The 14,097-nt window shown below is 40.2% G+C and overlaps 1 protein-coding gene across 2 annotated transcripts in view; it reads left to right on the forward strand.

The window, feature by feature from the left end:
- Positions 1-14,097, forward strand: part of grb10b (growth factor receptor-bound protein 10b) — a 79,881-nt gene that overhangs the window by 22,317 nt on the left and 43,467 nt on the right. For both annotated transcript variants that reach the window (XM_033640616.2, XM_033640614.2), the window contains exon 3: positions 5,607-5,706. In XM_033640616.2, coding sequence (XP_033496507.1) covers positions 5,607-5,706 — 100 coding nt within the window. The remainder of the gene's footprint in view (positions 1-5,606; positions 5,707-14,097) is intronic.

The following is a 14,097-nucleotide window of genomic DNA, read 5'->3' on the forward strand; positions in this document are numbered from 1 at the left end:
GCTATAATAGATTCATTTGAATTAGAAAGAAAAGATTATTTAAAAAAAAAAGCTTAAATCAGCTAATGTTATGTAAATAAATGTCACTGCCTAGCTTGTCAGCGGCTCAGCCGTGCTGTGACAGCAGCTGAGGTCCTACTGTATAAACAAACAGATAAACGAAGCACTAGAGCAGACATTGGTGTGACCTCCTGATCTCATTCTGGTTAATTATGTAAGAAGGGATTTCCACTTGCTGTCTAGTGTTCATGTATGTTGTAACAGGACTGTCTCCTGTTAGCGCTATTGCTGTCAGCAAGCATGGTCTGCCAGAAGCAAGTCTTGGACCCTTGAGGAAGATTTCCTCATTGCTAGAGATTTTCTGAGAATATTAAATTCTAGATAAGCCATAATGGAAATTTCATACTGGTAAACTGTTAAAATGTTCTTATGGATCCCGTTCATTCATAGCACTTCCTTTATAGCCAAAAAACTCTCAGCAAGCCACACATTAATTCATATTCAATCCCCAGTCATAACATTTAACCTCAGTCTGACCTCTTCCAAAGGCGTAGCTTTGACATGCGTCCCAGTCTTTAACTTTTTGTTTGAGGCCCGATCACCAGACCTTTGTGTCTGTCCTGCTTTCAGTGGCTTAACCTTGACTCTGGCCTTCCACTGACCCCTTTTAAAAAGAGTTCCTTTCAACTTCATCAATATAAAAAGGGCCCTTATATGCCACTTGTCAAAACTTGGCCTACCCTCAGTCCTGTTTTGACCCCTCTCTAAGAACTTAAGCAACACGTGTGTGAGTGTGTGTGTGTGTGTGTGTGTGTGTGTGTGTGTGTGTGTGTGTGTGTGTGTGTGCGCGTGTGTGTGTAAAGGAAATAGTGTGAGGAGGAGCAGGATGAGAAAATGCAAGAACAAGGATAAAAGACAGAGCATCCATTTGTTTTTTCCCTTCTGCAGACAAAGAAAGCAGGAAGGTCATCTTTTATTTTCTCATTTTCTCTCCCCCTTTGTATTCTTAACCTTATAGACTTCTATAAACCTATAAACAAATACAGAATTATCAATGGCATGGCTGAGAATTATGCTAAATAGCCAGTATTTATAGGATTAAATCCCCATGTTAACATTCTGTCAATTGTCTATGGAGGCATCAAAGGCTGTCTGGGTTTTTGGATTTTTGTTGCTAAGATTCACAAAAGAGATCAAGGTGTGTTTTAAAGGTCATTTAGTCCTTTAGTGTGTGTGCAGTGTGTGTGTTAACTCATTTACTGCTAGACAGCCATGCAAAACATCATTCAACACCAGTATATGGTGTGAAAGAGTCCCTACGTTTTTGCTCAGTGGAGCTGAACCATGACCATCCTGTCCTGAATACATGCGCACACACACACAACACACACACACACACACACACTAATGCTGTGCTGTACCATCCCACCAACTAAACAGCGTCCCAGTGCTGTTTGGGTGACTGGGTAGGGATCAGTCACAGTCTGGTAGCTGGACCCCCAGACAGTGCGCGTCGATGACGGGGTTTGCTATGTCATGGGAACACATGGGGTGATGCGGTGGTTATTTTACTTTTTTTTTAGTCTAATTACGCTCCAAAATCCCTTTTTCGATCCAAGCCAAGACGGCTGGAACGCAAAACAATACAAAGACGGAACAATGCAATGCAATGTAATGATTGGATGCGGTTGGGTTAGTTGGTATAGAAGAAGGTTTGGGGGTGGTGGTGGACAGAACCATACGCTGACACTGAACTCTCAGTTATATCCAGTTTAGTCTGAACGTAGGCACCAGTATAGGCAGCAGAGAGGAACACTAATGACTTCTTCTTCGCTGAACATAAAAGCTAAAACTCATGGATTAGATATTTCTAGGCTATTCAGCCAAGCCCTTATTATGAAGAATTGAGGCATCAGAGAGGAATTCTACTTCATGCTTAATTCTCACAGTGAGTTGATTCTCTTCAAACTGCTCATTAAGTCTTGACAGTAAAGTTACTTTAAATGTCACAGCTTCTGTAGGATTTAAAAGTGTTTTTAATTGAGTTCTAAAAATGTATATATTTGTGGACAGATTTGAGCCTTGCATTGAAAATGGCTCGTTCAGGAATGCCTTCGGGCTGTTGGTATTGCAGAGATACAAAGCTAACATAAAACTCATCTAAAAGCTTCCAAATTCAATTAAAGGTACTGTAGAGGTTATTTACAGTTCTTTTGGTTTGTCTTTACTATCTCGGATAAAAATGGTTGTTAAAGTTCCACACCAAGGGAAACAAGGTCAAGCATAAAGAGAGGCTAGATGTTGCAGTGATAAACTCTGTGGCAGTAGAACACCACTCTATTGAAAACAACATAAAAGACACTGTCCAGAAAATCTATCTGACTGTGGGTCTAAAGGATGACATGATGGACACCAGGACCATCATCATTTAATCAGATTAACTCAGATGTTCTGGAGGCAACAGAATAATTCAAACCGATGTAAGGCAAAAAGCTTCTATCATAGAAAATTAGGTGGAATAACATCTATCACAGAGAACAATCTTGCATTGTCCATCACTACTGTAAATCAGGCAAAAAAAAAGCAATTGCTTTTATCTCAGCATCAGAGGAGGTCTGCTGTGTTAGAGAGACTGAGCACACAGTAGTCTGCCCCAGTGTGTGCTGTTTCCTCTCCTCAATCAAATATATTTGGAAGCATGATTTTTGGGGTTGATGTTTTTCTTATTCAACAGTTTTGCAGTGATTAGAAATATGCTGGAGAAAGAAAGGTCAAACCAAGACAGTCTGGGTAGATGGTATCTTAAACTGTTGGTCCTCTGTTCTCTGATACACATGTCCAATTTCACATACTGTTCATGGGCTGTTGCTATGTTTTCTTCACACAGGCAGTGTAGGAATTGTATCTTAGATTCAACTTCTTTTGGATTTGTTGTATTTAGGGATGCCCAATTAATCAAAATATTATCAAAACTGCAATATGGCCAAGTGCAATATCCAAATTGCAGGAGCTGCTATTTTATGGTAAAGGTAAAATATGTCACAAAAAATAAATAAAGCATAAATAAAGAATTGTGATGCTCCAGTAATGCCCCAACCTCCAAATCATATCCCAGACATAAAGAAATATGCTTATTTGGTGCAGACCCCAGCAAAAATCACATATTCATCATTTTATATTGTTTCATTCAATTCAATTCAGTTGTATTTATAAAGCCCAATATGTTTGCAAAAAAAGAAGAACAAATTTTTCAGAATCTGAGGAGAGAGAGAGAAGGAGACAAGGGGCTCGGCGTATCATAGGACGTCCCCCGGCAGACTAGGCCTATGTCAGCCTAACTAGGGGCTGGTCCAAGATAAGCCTGAGCCAGCCCTAACTATAAGCTTTATCAAAAAGGAAATTAAAACAAAAAAGGTGAAATTTCTACTAAACTCCTTGCAATATCTATCAAAAAAATTGCAATATGACTTTCTTTGCAAATCATGCAGCCCTAGTTGTATTTTTTAAAACCTATTTAAATGCATTTGTAGCGTTAGCTGCAATGGGAAAATGCCAATAGAATGGCACCCCTCACTTTAAAATTTGGATCAAGCATACTGTACTACCTGTTGAAGGTGATGTTTCACATGGTTTTGAGATTCAACAAATAGTATGGGCAAACTATTCTGCCTCTTTCTTCCTTGTACATTTGTTCAACTCTAAAGATACCAGGAGCTTTAAGCACTTGCACAGCTTTTTTTTTTTCCTGATCCCATTTGAAATTGTCCCACAGACAGTTCTTCAGTTTGTGACCCCTTATTGGGAAGCTTGGGTCTATGATCTCTGCATAAAGTTATATTCCTCTATTTGGAGGCCAAGAATGGGTGTGCTTTTAATTATTTTTGTTGTGCCTGTGAACTTGATATTATATGTTAATTATTTCATTATCTTGCGATAACGAAGCTTATTTTCTTGTGATAACAGATTTATTTATGTTGATTCTTGAGATAACAAAACGCTGATTTCAGTCAGGACCACTTTAGTCAAAGACAACTTTATTTTCTATTTGCAGTATAATATTTGGCGGTATGGCTCTGTTCTGTCACCTCTCTGCCCTTCCATGTGCCTATGTGAAAAGCCTAAGGCAGAGAGAGCAAACCCCCCTCCCCTTCCATTTGCATACATGGGAAGCCTAAGACAAAGACCCCGGGTTACAGAACAGAGCAAGCATTAATGCCAATCAGAAATGACATTCATAAGTCAGACACAGCATGAAAAGGAGGAGCTGGGGTGCAGGTGCCTTGCAAAGCGGCTTGCAGAGTAAGCGACAACAGTACGCAGGCTAAAGCAGTTTAGAAAGGGCACTCTGAGTAAAATTTGCCAGTTGGTTGCGTGGAAGGGAATCATGTGATCCATCAGCTGACTCCCCTCTGTCAATCAGCTGATCCATCAGTTGATTGGGCTTCTTGAGATCAGCTGATGTAGCTGGGATGTGAGCTGAGCTTGACACTGTGGTCTGACTGAACTAACGCTATGCTCAGTTTCCCACGATAATGAGATAGTTTATCACAAGAAAATGGCCTTTGATTTCTTGAGATCACAAGATGATTATGGAGAACTCGAAAATGAGTGTCTGGTTCATTTGATCACACCTGATTTCAGCCTTTAAGATCACCGGTATGACTGTCAGAAGGGATTCATAATTGAACCTTGAATGAAGTACAATCATAACAACAGTTATGTGTTGGTCAATAATGGATACTCTTTGATCTGACTGTTTCACCTTAAATCAGTTGCTACACTTTTAAGAGGCCATCTATGTGTGCTTGCATGGCACTAGAGCCACGTTCTGTTCCAAAGTTTATATAAAAAGAACTCCCTGTTCAGGGAATGTTGGTTAAGGGAACTTCCCATTACTAAATTCCTCCATTCTGTACACCCTGCATTGTCACCAAAGAACACATTGCTTCCTTTGCACATTAATCTGCTTATATAAGCACCTTGAATACCTGTTGTTGCTGCTACTGTGGGAATTGCATACTACTTATATAAGAATAAAAAAAGTTTGTCGCAATATTGTAGTGACACTGAGCCGTAACATCAATATTGGTTTGGCTAGCTTTAAGTTTAGCGTGCTAGAGGGCAAGGCACACTGACTGATTATTAATCTTACTTGTCAACTTCTGGGGAACTGAAGAACCATTGTTAAGGTCTTAACCACAAAGTTCACTGTTCCCTTTGAACTGAGCATTGATTGCTCCCTACAGTTTGGAATCTTCTGCATACCCTTCGCAGTCCACGTCACGGGGAGCTACTAGACAATCGGCATGTACTCCTGATCTCTGGAAACCACAAGTTATTAGAGGAAATTAACTTTTGTTTTCTCATGATTTGGGATTTATTATCTCATTATCATGAGATAACTAAATAATGAACTTGTGATCTCGAGATAATGACATTAAAAAGATCATTTTAAGCAGGGCTGTTCTCTGCTTCCATATATGACTACACTTAAATACCATTTAGAGGATTGCTTCTGTGTGTTAAACAGTGTTGTCTGATTGTAATTAAGTTCCCAGTGGGGTGGCAAAATTTTTAATTTTTTTCCTTGCTTCTCTCTCCCACAGCAGGACAATATAGACCGATCCTCCAATCACAGACAGGCTGATCTCATTGGTCCGAGCTTCCAGCAGTCAGCCAATCGGAGTTCTCCTAACCACCATCAAGGTCGGTCCACCTCTCCACCATTCTGTGTGTGTGTGCCTGCATGTGTGCGTGTGTGCGTGTGTGCGTGCGTGCGTGCTAATGCTTGCACATTAAACCAGTCAGATATTGTTGACTTACACTGGTGTTGTATGACACAGATGAACATACTTAGTAATGCTCTGACATCGTGTTACATATGATTTTACATAGTAATGAGGCGTGTCATATGATATTGCATTCTTCTTGGATTTACTGTACTTCGACTTGGTGTAACATAATAAGCTTGCTGCATGTTCTCCATTTATTTTCATACATAAGAGAAAACAAAAAGGTAATAGAAACTACCTGGGAAATCTGGTACTACATACTATGGGTTTGTGTGTGTCTGTGTGTGCACGTTGGAGTGTGTGTGTGTCCCTCGTCTCAGTACAGTGTGGACAGCAGCTTGCTGCTCATTACTCTCCTCTGGGCCGGGGGTGGGTCGAGGGGGATAATATATATTTGGGTCTCTTCCGCTGTAAACATTTCAGCAGTTCAAAGGGTGATCTGCATGGACACAGGGTGCCATTATAATTACGCTGTCTATCTAATTGTGCCATACAGGGTTCATCCATGACAATCGGAGCATGAGATTTAAGCACAATATTGGCTCAGCATGGGAGGTAAGGGCGTGGAGTCTGCGAGGACTCAACGAGTGAATTAGAACGCTTGGCCCTGGCATGGGAAATAAATGGAGCAGAAATTACATTGTCATTTTTCAGGATCAGCCAGGATGGAGGGAACTCAGGAGGACTGAAGAGGCAGACAAATAGAGATGACTTTAACCCAGGAACATTTTTTGCTTACACTGTCTGAATAATGATATTTTGGATGGATACCCCATTTTTTTCTTAAAGTAGATTATGTCAGACATGTGTTAGGAGCCTGATTTATGAGCACTGGTACTGCAGACCATTTAGATTTTTGTCATATCTCCCTCTCCTCTGACTAACTCATTTTTTGTAAATTTCTCAAGCAATGGGCAGTTAAGCCACCACTTTAAATACTTTTACCATATTAGCATGCCTCACAAGCTCTATTACGTATGCTGCTTAAAGGCTGTATAATTTGAGGAGAGATTTTGAATTTAGCCCCAGCGCCTCTGGTGTTATTAGCAGGATTATAATCCTTGCTGACGTTATTAAACTTGTTTTCCAGTAAACCCACTCTTTCATTCTTATAGGGCTACAATAGAGCCAACAGCGACTTGCTGTGCTTGCTATAAAGCTAGAACAGTCATAAACCTATTAATTTTAAAGGGAACACCATGGCCTTGTTGGAACACGACCCACTATTATTTCATATGTTTGGAATGGGATGCTATTGAGCAGCTTATTGCAGCATTTGCAAGCCAATAATGGATGTCTGAGTTTAGAAGTTGCTCCACATGATATTTTCAATATGTAATCTAAAAATTCTGCCGTGCACATAATAATAAGGTTTTCCCAAATGCAGTCTGTCTTTAAATAATTAGAAGAATAACAAGCCATGTTGTCTCGAGCCGTGACATGACACATCCTGAATGTGAATTCTCTCCAGTCTTTCACAGATGTGATGTCATATTGTGCAAACGATGTCTCCTCTTTGTTGTTTTTCCCAGCCACACGCCATAGTGACTTCAGTAGTATAACTGAGGTTATTGTCTCTCTCACTCTCTCTGCACTTAGGCCACATATTATATAATATTTGGAAATATTCTAAAAGGAGAAGGGTACATCCATCCTGAGTCATGTATCCCATCACTCAAAGAATCACTTGACTAGACATAATAATCACCAGCTCTCACCAAGTTTTCATTATATTGTTTTAGAACATCAGATATGGTTAATGTTTGGAGGAAATGCAAGCACAGGTACTCAAATTCTACTGGCAATTTCAGTAATTCATACTTCTAGACATTATCCCCAAACTAACAGTGCTGTTCTTTTTTTTTTTTTTTAAAGATATTTTTTAGGGCATTTTGCCTTTAATGGACAGGACAGGTAAGCGTGAAAGGGGGAGAGAGAGAGGGGCATGACATGCAGCAAAGGGCCACAAGCTGGATTTGAACCCGGGCCACTGCGGCAACAGCCTTGTACGTGGGTCGCCTGCTTTACCCACTAAGCCACCGACGCCCCTAACAGTGCTGTTCTTAGGGTTAAAAAGTAACAGCATTCAGTGTTTTTATTGTAAACTCTCACCAATTGGTTTGTGGACACCTGTTTTGAAGCCTTAAGTTTGGCATTTCAGCCATCGCCATCTTGGTTTTTTGGAGCCAGAAGTGACCATATTTGGACAAGAGATTGAGGTGTGAAGGAGCGAGGAGTGGATTTCACTCATAGCGACAACTTGCAGACGGCCTGTCCCTCAAAGCAGACCCCCAATTGTGTGTAACTTTAAGCCTTAATAAAATGCAAACCGTCAAGTTATATAAAAATTCAGCACCCATACACTTGCCATGAATATTGAAATGAACTGTTTTCTGTACCAGGCTGTAAACATGTTTATTTTTGCTGTAAAGTTAGGCATTTTAGCATTGTGGTCTATGGGGATTGACTGGCATTTTGGCACTTGCACCTTGGATTCATTTTTCAGCCTCGAGGTTGCTACTTGGTTTTCATACAAACCCCTAAAGGGTCAAATGCGAAAATACTTTGATATACAGTACAGGCCAAAAGTTTGGACACACCTTCTCATTCAATGCGTTTTCTTTATTTTCATGACTATTTACATTGTAGATTCTCACTGAAGGCATCAAAACTATGAATGAACACATGTGGAGTTATGTACTTAACAAAAAAAGGTGAAATAACTGAAAACATGTTTTATATTCTAGTTTCTTCAAAATAGCCACCCTTTGCTCTGATTACTGCTTTGCACACTCTTGGCATTCTCTCCATGAGCTTCAAGAGGTAGTCACCTGAAATGGTTTTCCAACAGTCTTGAAGGAGTTCCCAGAGGTGTTTAGCACTTGTTGGCTCCTTTGCCTTCACTCTGCGGTCCAGCTCACCCCAAACCATCTAGATTGGGTTCAGGTCCGGTGACTGTGGAGGCCAGGTCATCTGCCGCAGCACTCCATCACTCTCCTTCTTGGTCAAATAGCCCTTACACAGCCTGGAGGTGTGTTTGGGGTCATTGTCCTGTTGAAAAATAAATGATCGTCCAACTAAACGCAAACCGGATGGGATGGCATGTCGCTGCAGGATGCTGTGGTAGCCATGCTGGTTCAGTGTGCCTTCAATTTTGAATAAATCCCCAACAGTGTCACCAGCAAAACACCATCACACCTCCTCCTCCATGCTTCACAGTGGGAACCAGGCATGTGGAATCCATCCGTTCACCTTTTCTGCGTCTCACAAAGACACGGCGGTTGGAACCAAAGATCTCAAATTTGGACTCATCAGACCAAAGCACAGATTTCCACTGGTCTAATGTCCATTCCTTGTGTTTCTTGGCCCAAACAAATCTCTTCTGCTTGTTGCCTCTCCTTAGCAGTGGTTTCCTAGCAGCTATTTGACCATGAAGGCCTGATTCGCGCAGTCTCCTCTTAACAGTTGTTCTAGACATGGGTCTGCTGCTAGAACTCTGTGTGGCATTCATCTGGTCTCTGATCTGAGCTGCTGTTAACTTGCGATTTCTGAGGCTGGTGACTCGGATGAACTTATCCTCAGAAGCAGAGGTGACTCTTGGTCTTCCTTTCCTGGGTCGGTCCTCATGTGTGCCAGTTTCGTTGTAGCGCTTGATGGTTTTTGCGACTCCACTTGGGGACACATTTAAAGTTTTTGCAATTTTCCGGACTGACTGACCTTCATTTCTTAAAGTAATGATGGCCACTCGTTTTTCTTTAGTTAGCTGATTGGTTCTTGCCATAATATGAATTTTAACAGTTGTCCAATAGGGCTGTCGGCTGTGTATTAACCTGACTTCTGCACAACACAACTGATGGTCCCAACCCCATTGATAAAGCAAGAAATTCCACTAATTAACCCTGATAAGGCACACCTGTGAAGTGGAAACCATTTCAGGTGACTACCTCTTGAAGCTCATGGAGAGAATGCTAAGAGTGTGCAAAGCAGTAATCAGAGCAAAGGGTGGCTATTTTGAAGAAACTAGAATATAAAACATGTTTTCAGTTATTTCACCTTTTTTTGTTAAGTACATAACTCCACATGTGTTCATTCATAGTTTTGATGCCTTCAGTGAGAATCTACAATGTAAATAGTCATGAAAATAAAGAAAACGCATTGAATGAGAAGGTGTGTCCAAACTTTTGGCCTGTACTGTACTTTTTATAATTCTAAATTCACTAATCTTTCTCTCAGTATGGAGGAGCATCAAATATCGAGATATTTTTGACCAAATACCTCAATATTGTAAGACTGACTATTTGGGCTTTTCACAAAATATTTACAGAGAGAGAGAGATTTTTGCAAAAATAATCACCAGTTGTTAAAGGTAAAAAAAAAATAGAACAGCTAGATCAGTCTGGTAAGTGCAGAAAATGACATCACTTTACTGTAATTTGGCCTTTAAAAACAGGAAAAGACAATGCCTATAATATAACATCATCCAGAGCTACAGGGATGCACAATATTGGATATTTTGCTGATATCCAAATGCTGATATGTAACAATTAATTTGACCAATAACTGATACCAATATTGATATATCCACTTTTTTCCTTACCTAATTTTAGTGATCATTAAGTCTCTTCTGTCGTGGCATTAATATTATATTATACAGGCATACTCTCATTGTGATGGCCCACCAGCAGATGGAGACATGAAATTGTCATGTGTGTAATATTCAGTCATTGTGCAAACGAGACCATGTTGGCCAGTTCAGATTTTTCATTTTAAAGCCGCTGACGTGCCATTATTATTGTGCATCCCTAATGTAGTCTTATATCACAATATCAATATAATATCCACATATTGCACAGCCCTACTCCCTGTACCTTTAAAGTAAGGTTCAGTAAGTAGATCTGGAGTCGACAGTTGGCAGTTTCCTCTGTTTCATACTCTACACCAGTGGTCCGATACCTGAGCCACACAAGTATAAAACAAAAGTCAGATAAATAGTCTTGAGATTTTGACATGTTATCATTTCAGATAATTTATTTTCACCTTATATGATAAAATTCACTTCATTTCAATTCAAATAGTGTCAAGAATACCATAACATTGGGCTGAAAGCTCCAGAAAAGACAGTTACTCGACCTTGGGTTAAGATTTTTGTTAAAAAAAAAACTGCCGACTTTAATTTTAAACATTTAAGACAGCTTCCAAGGGAAGTAATCATGCCTTAATTAGGAAGTAGTTTCATTTTATTTATTCAGAATAAGGAAGGCAGCAGGCGGTGAAGAACCTGTGATCTTTCAGAGACTTCATCCTGTGTCCTGGGAAAACATGACATCTAGACAAGGTTCTGTCCTGGAGAAAGGAGACAGATAAGGACAAGAGAAAAGGGTGGAAAATGGGAGTATGTGGGGTGCTCAGATGTGGTGTGCTTCTTGAACTCCAGTTGTGACATAACAGAGCATTTGAGGTGCCAGCATAGTCAGTCATGAGTTTAGTGCAGTGCCAACAGTGAGATTAAATCATCTCCGTGTGACTGTGTGAGGTTATTTAGTGATTTCATTTTCTGTACAATAATTGAGATATCTAGGTGAGGCAGTTACATCCTATTTCAAACTGTGGCAGACCTACTGATGATGATATGCGATTTATTTATGTGGGTAGGTTTGGTCTTGGCATTTGCACTCTATTTTTTGTTGCTTGTGACTTTGTTGGTCCAGAAATCGGTGGAGTGAATGTTTATTAGAGAAGGCTCGGGCTATTTTTTAGCCCTAATTTCACCACTCATAAGCTCTTAGAATAGAAAGAAGAGAGAAGGCCAAACATGTTGGAGGAGGAGGGAAGTAGATACACTCAAAGCATGGAGGAAATGAGAACAATAATGTCAGTGTTATCTTGTGAGGCATCAAAGTTTTGTATTTGGTTCTGATTTCTGTTTAGTCTAAATCTAAGAAGAGAAGATGAAGGACTGATTATAAAACAAATGTCTTCATGTTAACATGTTCAACCTCAGATAGAGCATTAATTAATGAGGGGTTTTGAATCAATTAGTCAAGAGAATAATTGTCTAATTAATCGGTACTAAAGGTAGTTATAGCCCCAGTGTAGTTCCCATAGAGCACAGTATTAAACAAGAATTACCCCACATGGATCCACGCTCAGGTTAATCACACATCTTAAAATACAGGATTTGTTTAGAGGAAGGATTTGTTCAAGAGGTGTTTATTTCTTCTGCTGTTTTTATCCATTTATTGCACAAACTGAGCTGTGCAATTAACCTTAATCTTTTTTCTGCCCCATAAAGCTCTAGAGGTGCTAATAATCTCTTTATACCCATTTTATCCTGTTGCACCTGCTGCATTCTCAAATACCAGAGCCACAGCCACTGTGTGATTATCAGCAGAGATGCTTTTTTAGGTGGATACAGCAGTAAATGAGTTCTTGCTTGTGCATTTGTCAGATTTTGCTGGTGTGTCTCCATTTTTTTTTGCTTAAACCACTTTGTTTGGCACATGGCCGCTGAGTGGGAATTGAGTTAGTATTGAACTTCTTTTAGACCTGGGGTGCAGGTTTATGCTACATGCTACAATAATGCTTTTAACATGTTGATCTTGATCATGCTGCCTTGCATCACAGCTGCAAATTCTCACTTTCAACAGTAGCTTTGTGTGCTGTTTTTGAGAGGATCTAATTAATGTAAGGCCAGGTGTGCCATGACATCAATGCCACAGCTACGTATCCGGCAAAACTTCTGTTCCTCTGTACTCCATGTCAAAGGAAGAACTGCCATAGTTTGCTCTCTGCTCCAAATCTTTAGGGGTTTTAATCCTGTGCGTGCGTGCCTGCCTTCATGCTGTCTGTGTCATCAATCTTTCAGCCTTACACCCAGCTGCATGACGCATACCTTTGTTTGCTTGATTGTGACATGCACAGGTGATTGCCAGCATATGGGCTGATAATGACGCAGACACCGTACATCCATGCGTGAGTTTGTGGGTTGTGTTTCTTTGTATGCAAACAGCTCTGCCAATCCCCTTCCAGAGGCTAAACTAGGTCATATTTATGAAGAAACTTTATTTTCTCTCAGTAGCTGGAGGGTACATGTCTCACCTCGTGAGAATGATGGATGATGAGCAGATGATGTGTTCAGGGTACAAGATTTTTTTTTTCGGATGATTGCTTACTTTTGATGTAGTTTCTGGTTTACCCTCATAGCGTTTGTGAATTTTTTTTTTTTTAATCCTAAAAAAAAAGATTTTTTAAAAAGTACAACTGTCTTGCCCTGTCCTTAGCCTTGTGCATGTCCTGTGGTATATAGCTCTTTAGCTCTCCAGGCTATCTATAAGTAGCTGCTCCAGCTTACCTGTCGCTATTAATACCTACAGATTAACCACCTGTGATTCACAGGCACCTGTGATACAGCTACCTGACACGTTTTCAGGAAAAGCTCCTCAAAGGCCACACTTTAGTTTCAGCGGGTTTCAGCATCACTCGGAGACAACGCTATGCTGCTGCATGTTGAGCTGCATGATATGTAAAACAATATTGCGATTATTTTGATAGGTATTGTCACAATTTTAGTGTGATTGGTAGTTTTTGCTTTTCACTTTCACTGAAAAAAATATGAATATTATGATGATTTTCACTGCGGTCTGTGCCTCATAAGCATGTTCCCTTAAGTCTGGCTATGATTTGTAGGCCAACCATCTCTGCAGCATCACAGTGCTTCATTTATAATGGTATGTTGTGACACATATTACCTTTATAAAAAATTGCAGCCCCAGCAGTTTGGATATTACACTTGACCATATTGAGATTTAATATCTCGATTAATTTTGGAGCCCTAGCTGTGTGCAGAGATGGGGGTGTTTCCTAGTCTGCTAACCTGTGGCTCCTGTTGTTGTGTTTGCGTCTGGAACATTTTTTTTTTTTTTTTTTTTTTTCATGGGAAACTGTTTTCTTGCCAGGCTTAGGGTCTAACTTTGAAGCCAGTGCTTTTAAGACTTTACATCAATCAAATTGCTGTTCTCCAACGTCAGCTTTCCTCTGAGCAGCGGGACTTTTAGCCGCTTTAGAGTGGCATGACCCTCGCACCACCTCGCATGATCCAGCTGTCAGCTGTCCTGCGCCCTGAGCTGAGGGGGAAGTTACATGAGTCATACAGTACAGCGCAGATTATAAGCCCTGGAGTTCTGACAGCAGGACTGCGTGATCAAAGTTAAAATATGGTGCTTAATAAGCTTTCATTCACTCATATACTTGCAAAGCTTTGTTTTTGAGGCTCTAAGTGTTTGTATGTGCTGCGGATTGTTTTTTT

The sequence above is a fragment of the Epinephelus lanceolatus genome, chromosome 10 (assembly GCF_041903045.1).
Source record: "Epinephelus lanceolatus isolate andai-2023 chromosome 10, ASM4190304v1, whole genome shotgun sequence".
In the NCBI taxonomy this organism is placed as follows: Eukaryota; Metazoa; Chordata; class Actinopteri; order Perciformes; family Serranidae; genus Epinephelus; species Epinephelus lanceolatus.